This window comes from Pristiophorus japonicus, chromosome 20 (genome assembly GCF_044704955.1).
Source record: "Pristiophorus japonicus isolate sPriJap1 chromosome 20, sPriJap1.hap1, whole genome shotgun sequence".
NCBI lineage: Eukaryota > Metazoa > Chordata > Chondrichthyes > Pristiophoridae > Pristiophorus > Pristiophorus japonicus.
Genome location: NC_091996.1, coordinates 44,219,799 through 44,229,187, shown reverse-complemented (window position 1 = coordinate 44,229,187; position 9,389 = coordinate 44,219,799). Strand labels below are relative to the sequence as shown.

General features: G+C 43.7%; 1 protein-coding gene across 1 annotated transcript in view; it reads left to right on the top strand.

Annotated features, from left to right (window-relative positions):
* The window catches only part of dpp7 (dipeptidyl-peptidase 7), a 100,080-nt gene that overhangs the window by 89,117 nt on the left and 1,574 nt on the right, over window positions 1-9,389 (top strand). The window contains exons 8-9 of the mRNA XM_070862836.1: window positions 6,589-6,707; window positions 7,846-8,002. Coding sequence (XP_070718937.1) covers window positions 6,589-6,707; window positions 7,846-8,002 — 276 coding nt within the window. The remainder of the gene's footprint in view (window positions 1-6,588; window positions 6,708-7,845; window positions 8,003-9,389) is intronic.

The following is a 9,389-nucleotide window of genomic DNA, read 5'->3' as shown; positions in this document are numbered from 1 at the left end:
TGCAACTCCACAAACAAAATGCCATCGGTGTTCAGGTATACAATGTCATATTATGACTTAACACAATTTGTATTGAACGCTCCAAAGGTTATTTTATGGGTGTCAAAATATTTGTTAAAATGTTTTTGTAAATAAAGGTTTGGATCATGTGAAAAGAATGCTTGCGACTTGTTAAAGGGTAATGTTTGTTTATTGAAGTGCTGTCAGAAAGGGACTGGAGTAAACCTAAAAGGTTTCATTTAATCTTCAGGCTGTATGCAAAATTATCCTAGTTTACAGATCTGTTTGGATTTCTGCCAACTTCTCACTTGTCTGTTTAGTTTCAAATTTCTGTTTTTTTGAGCAGAGTATTAATGTAAAATGGGCAACAAAAATCACGTTTTGTCCTTTGTCCAGCTTTTGGCAATTTTTTTTCTTCATTGATAGTTTGCAGTAAAATATCAAAACCAGATCATTTGAACTATTCCAGGGGCTGCAAACCCTAAAGTGGTTACGGTCTAAAGTGAAAAATTAAGTTCAACAATAATGTTCAATTATTAATGTAATAAAGTTTTTTTCCTACCCTCTGGTTTTGGACTTGGTCTCAGCAAAGTTGGCAATTATTTGAAATGCAATCTATATGTTGAGAACTATGCGGCTCAGAACTTGGATATCTGGGGCACATCATCGTCCATATAAGCGCTGAGATTCAGGCTGTCGCTCATATTTGATGAAAATGGAAACCAGCTCCCGATTATTACACATTTATCGCCGGACCAACTTTTGGCATACAGGAATGAGCTGCATCGCCCGGCCTATTTAAAAAAAAAATATGACTTCATCCTCATGCAAGGCACAGAATACTGTTTATAATGGAAACTAGCACTCGATTATCGCCGAGCACTACTTTCGACATTTCGCCCAAATGATCGCTTGCCTAAAATGACGCTCAAGAAAAGCTGCAATTACCTGACCTTAACTTGGTAGTATGGACTCCATTTTGTAACTCTGAGGATCTTTAATAAAAGTCTGCTTGAAGTGGTTGGGAGGAGAAGTAATTCATGAGTGATTTTAAGGGTGTTTTTGAATCTTGCCAATCATCTAATCACATTGTGGTTAATTTCCAGTTTATATTCTATTTGTTGAGGACAACTTAAGACGACAGATTAGGGCAGTGATGGGGCCTCTAATTTCTCAACCAGTGTTGATGACTACTCACATGCTGCAGAATAGAGATGTGAGAAGGTTCATTGAAGAGTATTATGTGCCCAATCAAAGAGGTGGCAGTCTGCTGTGGAGGAGACGACATTACACCCAACGCATTTACAGGGATAAGCGGTCATACCTGGACTTGTCTGATAACGTGTGTTAGAAGGCTGCGATTACAAAAGGAGGTCATCAGTGAGATATGCCAGCCAATTAAGGGAGATTTGCAGCCTTCCAACACCAGCAGGACCACACTGCCTGTTGAGGTTAAGGTTACTGCGGCACTTGCCTTTTACGCATCGGACTCCTTTCAGGCTTCAACTGGCGACATTTGCAGTATCTCTCAGCATGCCACACATTGCTGCATTCGACAGGTGACTGAAGCCCTTTATGCACGCAGGATGGACTTTATAAGCTTCCCTATGATCAGGGAGGCACAGTGAGAGGGCTTTGGGCTTCTCAAGAAAAGCAAACTTCCCCAAGATGCAGGGAGCAATAGATATTATGCATATCGCCCTGTGAGCACCTTTACAGGATGCAGAGGTGTTTCGGAACTGAAAGGGATTCCACTCCTGACATGTGCAATTCATTGTTGACCACAAGCAAATAATCATGGCCGTAAATGCAAATTTTCCAGGGAGCATCTTGCGTGAGAGCACTGTCTCTGTTTAAAGAGTCAGCTAGGGGGATAAAAGATATGGCCTTGCCAGCTGGCTCATGACCCCCCCCCCCCCCGCGTAAGCCCCAGGCAGAAGCCAAGAACGCTACAATGAAAGCCATAGCCACATGCAATATCCTCAACTACAATTGGAGTTCTGAAGCAGCACTTCAGATGCCTGGACCACAGGAAGCAACCTACAATACCACCCTGAACATGTCGCTGAGTTCATTGTGCTGCATGTTGCATAACCTAGCTATCAGGAGAGGACAACAATTGCCAGGTGGGACTGCTGGTCCATCTCAGGAGAAAGGGGCAGGAGAAGAGGAGGACAATCAGCCTGTTGATGAACCCATGACCCACATTACTCCCCCCACCAACACCACACCACACAAAAATCCCCGTGGTACATAAGAACATAAGAAATAGGAACAGGAGTAGGCCATACGGCCCCTCGAGCCTTCTCCGCCATTCAATAAGATCATGGCTTATCTGATCATGGACTCGGCTCCAGTTCCCCGCCTGCTCCCCATAACCCCTTATCCTCCTATGTTTTAAGAAACTGTCTATTTCTGTCTTAAATTTATTCAGTGTCACAGCTTCCCCAGCTGAGGCAGCAAATTCCACAGATTTACAACTCTGAGAGAAGAAATGTCTCCTCATCTCTGTTTTAAATAAGCGACCACTTATTCTACGATCATGCCCTCTAGTTCTAGTCTCCCCCATCAGTTGAAACATCCTCTCTGCTTCCACCTTGTCAAGCCCCCTTCTAATCTTATACGTTTTGATAAGGTCACCTCTCATTCTTCTGAATTTCAATGAATAGATGCCCAACCTACTCAACCTTTCCTAATAAGTCATCTCCGGAATCAACCTAATGAACCTTCTCTGAACTGCCTCCAAAGCAAGTATATCCTTTTGTAAATATGGAAACCAAAACTGCATGCAGTATTCCAGGTGTGGCCTCACCAATACCTTCATATAACTGTAGCAAGACTTCCCTGCTTTTATACTCCAGCCCCTTTGCAATAAAGGGCAAGATACCATTGGCCTTCCTGATCACTTGCTGTACCTGCATACTATCCTTTTGTGTTTCATGCATAAGTATCCCCAGGTCTCTACTGCAGCACTTTGCAATCTTTCTCCATTTAAATAATAACTTGTTCTTTGATTTTTTTTCTGCCAAAGTGCATGACCTCACACTTTCCAACATTATACTCCATCTGCCAAATTTTTGCCCACTCACTTAACCTATGTCCTTTTGCACAGTTTTGTGTCCTCCTCACACATTGCTTTTCCTCCCATCTTTGTATCGTCAGCAAACTTGGCTACGTTACACTCAGTCCCTTCTTTCAAGTCGTTTATATAGATTGTAAATAGTTGGGGTCCCAGCACTGTTCCCTGCAGCACCCCACTAGTTACTGGTTGCCAACCAGAGAATGAATCATTTATTCCAACTCTCTGTTCTATGTTAGTTAGCTAATCCTCTATCCATGCTAATATATTACCCCCAACCCTGTCAACTTTTATCTTGTGCAGTAACCTTTTATGTGGCACCTTGTCAAATGCCTTCTAGCAGTCCAAATACACCACATCCACTGGTTCCTCTTTATCCACCCTGTTCGTTACATCCTCAAAGAACTCCAGCAAATTTGTCAAATATGACTTCCCCTTCATAAATCCATGCTGACTCTGCCTGACCGAATTTTGCTTTTCCAAATGTCCTGCTACTGCTTCTTTAATAATGGACTCCAACATTTTCCCAACCGCGCAGCTGCAAAACTGTTGCATCAGCAGCTCACAAATGAACGCTTTGCGTGAAGTTACGTTGATGATAGTCACAATTGCATTACTTTTCATCCTTGCCTGGCCATGGCCATTGTTTGCAACCCTTGGATTGATGTTTTCCCGTACGTTATTAGTGGACACTTCCAACAATTGTAAAGTTAAATAAAATTTTTAATAATTTAACAAATGATTTAAAATATTTTTTAACAAACTATAACACACCCACCCAACTCTCTCAACAGTCAACATTTTCAAGAACAATATGACTATAACACCCTCCCACCATTCCCAACAATCAACAATTGAAAAAAAAACAATATACGGCCCCCTCGCATACCTCCACCCCGCCCCCCCCCCCCCGTGTCATAACCCCCACTTTCCCACTTAATCCCCTAGTAACGGGACAAAGACGCCTTGCAACAGAGCCCCTCAATGGCTGCTGCTGTGGGGTGGGGTTGGGGGGGGGGGGGGAGGGGGAGGATGTTGGCAGAATGACTTCAGTGGGTCGAGGAGAAGACATTTGCGAAGTTCTTCCTCCTGTCTCGCATCTGTCGTGCTGGATGGTGGTACGTCACCTTGGGGTGCAGTGTCATATCCCGAAACTATTGCATGTCGCAAAGCATCGTCGGAGTCGGTCGTTCGCTGCATTGCCGCAACCATCTGCCCCATGCCTTCCGAGATTCTGGCAGATAGTGTGGCAATGTTGCCGGTCAACCTACCAATCGCCTGGAGGAGCTCTCGACCTATGTTGACGCTCGCCCTCGACAGTGACACCATGTCCTCGTTGACATCTGCTCGTCACAGCGCGTGCCTACCTCGCCGACCCAACCTCCGCAGGGTCGGCGTGGGCACTGGACGACTCAGAGTGCTCTGCTGCAAGCCGCTTGGCCCCGCCACTTCATCTGTTGAGGATGACGTGGCCGCAGGTACCACAAATTACCCTGCAGCCTCCTCATCCTCCTCCTCGGTCGTATCTTCTTGTTCTTCCCCCTGTGGTCAGCACGACCTGCAGCAATTGGGGTGATGCTCCAGGGGCCTCCCATTGCACCTTGGGAGACGGAAAACATAATTGAGGTTATTAGAAGAGAAGGGAGACATGAGAATGCTTGCGCTGCGCAGGCATATGCACGAGGAGCAACACTACTGCAATAAATGTGAACGAGAGACATTACATATGAGTAATATGAGAGTACAGAAGAGTATAGAAGCTGCATGCATAGCATTACATCATTCATATATTATAATCAAATGGCTTTAAGTTACCACTGGACCGCTGTTGATTTGGTGAGCTCGGCAATGACAGGACCGTAATGGGTGGGGAGACCGAGTCCTTAGGCTGTGTTCAGAGACCTCCATGTGGCTGGAGTGAATGTCCCAAAGTGTCCCAGGGCAGACAGTGAGCCAGGGCAGCTCTCCCCCAGTTCAGGCTGGGTCACTGTGTGACTGACAGTAGCTGGCGAGACTGGGCAAAGCTGACCGGACGCCTCCGTGCTTAGTCGTGCTCTCATCCACCAACCTAACCAAAAAGGAGACTGTGCCCAAGTTAAAGAGTTGCTCACAGCACACAAGCAACAATATAATTTAATAATTCTCCTTCTAAACTAAAGTGGTAGAAATGTCGAGTGTTTGCGGTCTGTCTGTTTCTAGTCATTCCTTTGGTCCCAAATTTTGATCAAAGCTTTTAAATAATAATTAATACTGTCGATTAAGGTTAAGGCATCTCAGCAACATTAGAGTAAAAGGACGCAGGTTCCGACCCCAGTCCAAATCTTAACAGGGAAGTTACCTGCTGTGTATCTGTAAAGCATGCACTCCCATGTTCTGCCACCAGGGAGCGCATCCCCTGAAATCCCAAGGGATCCCAGCATCCCTTGGGAACACTGTATATAAGCCGGACCCCCTAAGGCCTGTTCCTCACTCTGGAGTGTCTTAATAAAGACTGAGGTCACTGTTACTTTAACCTCCCTGTGTGCAATCTCATCTGTGTTAGGAACACAATACTACCCAAGATTACTCAGTGCATCATTACAATTATAAATTTAATAATTTAATACTTACTCTTGCGGATGAAACAAGATTGTTCCAGCGCTTGCGGCACTGGTCTGCCTCTCATCTATCGTGGGCCACAGAACGGCCTTCTGAGCATGTGCAGCTGACCCCTGACCTCCTGAATCATGGGAAAAGTTATTTGCCTGATAAAAAAATGCGCATGTGCAGAACGGCCATTGCTATGGACGCCAGCATTGCACGACTGAATATATCGCTATCGCCCATTTCACATCGCTAAGGCTATCGCCCAAATTAAAAGTGAAACTAGCAGTTTTTTTTTAAATGGCCAATATTCCAACGATCTTGAAAAATAAAAAAAAGCATTGACGCCAGAAATATCGCCAGTCTAGCCCCTGGAGTTTTAACATGTAATGAATGCAATAGCATTTTAGCAATACAATGTAATTGCAATAGTGAATTTCCTACTGTATAGGATAAAGGTACTACAACATGCACTGTTCATTGTTCATGCATTCTTCAACTACATTATAATTTGTGGTGATTGAACCAGTCAATTACATGGGATTCTCTGATTTTTACTGTTGTGTGGAATTCAGGGAGGTTTTGAGATTCATATTCTTAAGTACAGTCACCGACAATGTAATTTAATTTGTCACATTTTTCATCAGCAAAGCAAACTTCTGATGGATTGGTTAGAAATTGAAAATTTAATTAGTTCAACTAATGATTGAAACTTCTCAAGTTTTGTACAGTATAATCAGCATTGTTTGTAAATGGCTCTATGACAAACTCAGATGAGTCACTATTAATTGAGTTGCAGGTAATTCACACATTGGCAGAGCTGTTAATTACAAATAAAATGGCCAGTTGAAGAGGGTATGAAATGAAGTAAATGTCACCGATTAATATACACTTGTTTCTCAATGTTTTAATACTCTCTTTAACAGGCATGTTTTATAATTCAAGTGGGACAAAAAAATGCTTTGATATCTATACGGAGTATATATATTGTGCTGATCCGACAGGATGCGGCTTGGGTGCTGCAAGTCAAGCATGGGATTTTCAGGTACCAGTACTGTTTTATGTATTTATGAAACATAACTTTTGTTAAGCAATCATGATTGTTTTTCCCAATTTAATGTGGCGTATGGAAGTGAAACTTGCACCGTGAATTATTAGCCATACAGCAGATGGAGATTATACAGTTGCCACTTTTCATGACGTTGCCACAATGAGTGACTTCAGGGATAGATTTTAACTTTCGGGCAGCAGACCAGCTACCTACCCAATTCCTCCATCGGGAGGCCTAGGCCCCATTAGCTTACCACCCAGCCAGCAGTGGTAGTTCCTGATTGAGGTGATCACGGTGGGAAGAGCTCAGGCTGGCAGCCGTCGCCATAATTCTTAGAGCCCAGAGGACCACTCCTCCTCCACAAAAATAATGTTATATTTACTGTTTTAGAGCTTCCTCCTTTTCATTTTTGGAAGAATGAGAAGCAATATAAATGGTACAATTTTAAAAGGGGTGCAGGGGGTGTATCTGAACAAGCTTTGAAGATGGCTGGACAAGTTGAGAAGGCGTAAAAGGCCTTTGCATAACGGAATCCTTGGCTTTATTAATAGAGGCATAGAGTATAAAAGCAAGGAGCTGAAAGAGATGATGTAGTATCAAGCCATAGTTGTAAGATAGGTGGAGGAAATTCATCTGTTACAAATTCATGTGTTGAAACAGTCAGTTAGATATCGTCATTCATGAATATTACTGTGGAATCATTCAAGAAGCAGTTTCCTGCTGTGATGTTCGACAACTTTAGTTTCTGTGAAAAATGGGGCTGAATCTATTGCCAAGGATATGTCTGAGCGAGCTGGGCTTCGAAATATAGCTAGAGCTTCAAGATTCTGTTTCAGCAGAATGAATTGTGTCTGCCTGAGTGTTCTGCAGTGAGTGAAGCTGTGTTTTTTTTAAATTGTGTTTAATATGCCAACTAGCTTTCTGGGTTGCACAGTATGACACTATTAACCGTAACCTACTCAAACAAACAAAAATATCCATTTTAATTTTAACCTTAATTTTGTTTCTTTGCTGATCAGGCCTGTTTACTATCCTACAGTTTGAGGTGTGGAGGGGAGAAAAGGGTATAAGGTTACAACAAACAGTTGAAAGAGCTATTGGGTTCTCATTATCCTATTTGATCTTTTTTTAGGCTTGCACAGAGATCAACCTGATGTTCGAAAGCACCAGCAAAACAGATATGTTCCCTGCCATTCCCTTTACTGAAGCAATGAGGAGGAATTATTGTCACAGTAAATGGGGTGTATACCCAAAGTCAGAATGGTTAAAAATGCAATACTGGGGAGATGGTAATAGCACATTTTACTCTTGTTATTTTGGATGAATGATATTTGGGCAATCTCCCCTCATGACCTCTCCGAGCTCGAGCTCATCCTGTCCACGAGACCGACTTCCTGCTCCCTTGACCCTATTCCCACCAAACTGATCACCCAATTTCCTTTTCTAGCTCCCATTGTTAACGGTTCTCTCTCCTCAGGTACTGTCTCCCTCGCCCTCATCTGCTGTCATCACCCCTCTCAAAAAAAACTCGACTCCTCCATTCTTTCAAACTGCCTCCCCATCTCCAACCTCACTTTCCGCTCATGTCCTTGAATGTGTTGTCACCTCCCAAATCCGTGCCTATCTATCCCGCAACTCCATGTTTGAATCCTTCAAATCCGGCTTCCGTGCCTGCCACAATACCGAAACGGCTCTCATCAAAGTCACAAATTACATCCTTTGTGACTGTGACAAAGGCAAACTATCCCTTCTTGACTGGTCAGCAGCCTTTGACACGATTGACCACTATCCTTCTCCAACGCCTCTGCACCGTCGTCCTGCTAGGTGGGACTGACTCGCCTGGTTTCATATTTAATTGTAGCCAGAGAATAATCTGCAAAGGCTTCTCTTCCCGTCCCTGCATCGTTGCCTCTGGTATCCCCCCCAAGGATCTATTCTCTTCTCCATGTTGAACATAACATAATAGGAGGCCATTTGGCCCCTCAAGCCTGCTCCGCCATTCAATAAGATCATGGCTGATCTGATCATGAGCTCAGCTCCACTTCCCTTCCTGTTCCCCATAGCCCTTTATTCCCTTATCGCTCAAAAATGTGTCTATCTCCACCTTAAATATTTAAATAACCCAGCCTCCACAGCTCTCTGGGGCAAAGATTTCCAGATTTACAACCCTCAGAGAAGACATTTCTCCTCATCTCAGTTTTGAATGGGCAGCCCCTTATTCTAAATCTATGCTCCTTGTTCCAGCTTCCCCCATGAGTGGAAACATCCTCTCTGCATCTACCTTGTTGAGCACATTATCTGATAGGTTTCAGTAAGATCACCTCTCATTCTTCTGAACTCCAATGAATAGAGGCCCAACCTGCTCAACCTTTCTTCATAAGTCAACCCCTTCATCTCAGCAATCAACCGAGTGAACCTTTGCTGAACTGCCTTCAATGCCCCTTGGCGACATCATTTGAAAATACAGCGTCAGTTTCCACATGTACTCTGATGACACCCAGCTCTACTTTGACCCCTCCACGTTCTCCAAAGTGTCAGACTGCTTATCTGACATCCAGTTCTGAATGAGCAGAAATTTTCTGCAATTGAATATTGGGAAGACTGAAGCCATTGTTTTAAGTCCCTGCCACAAACGCCACCCCTCTACCAATTTCTGTCTGAGGCTGAACCACATTG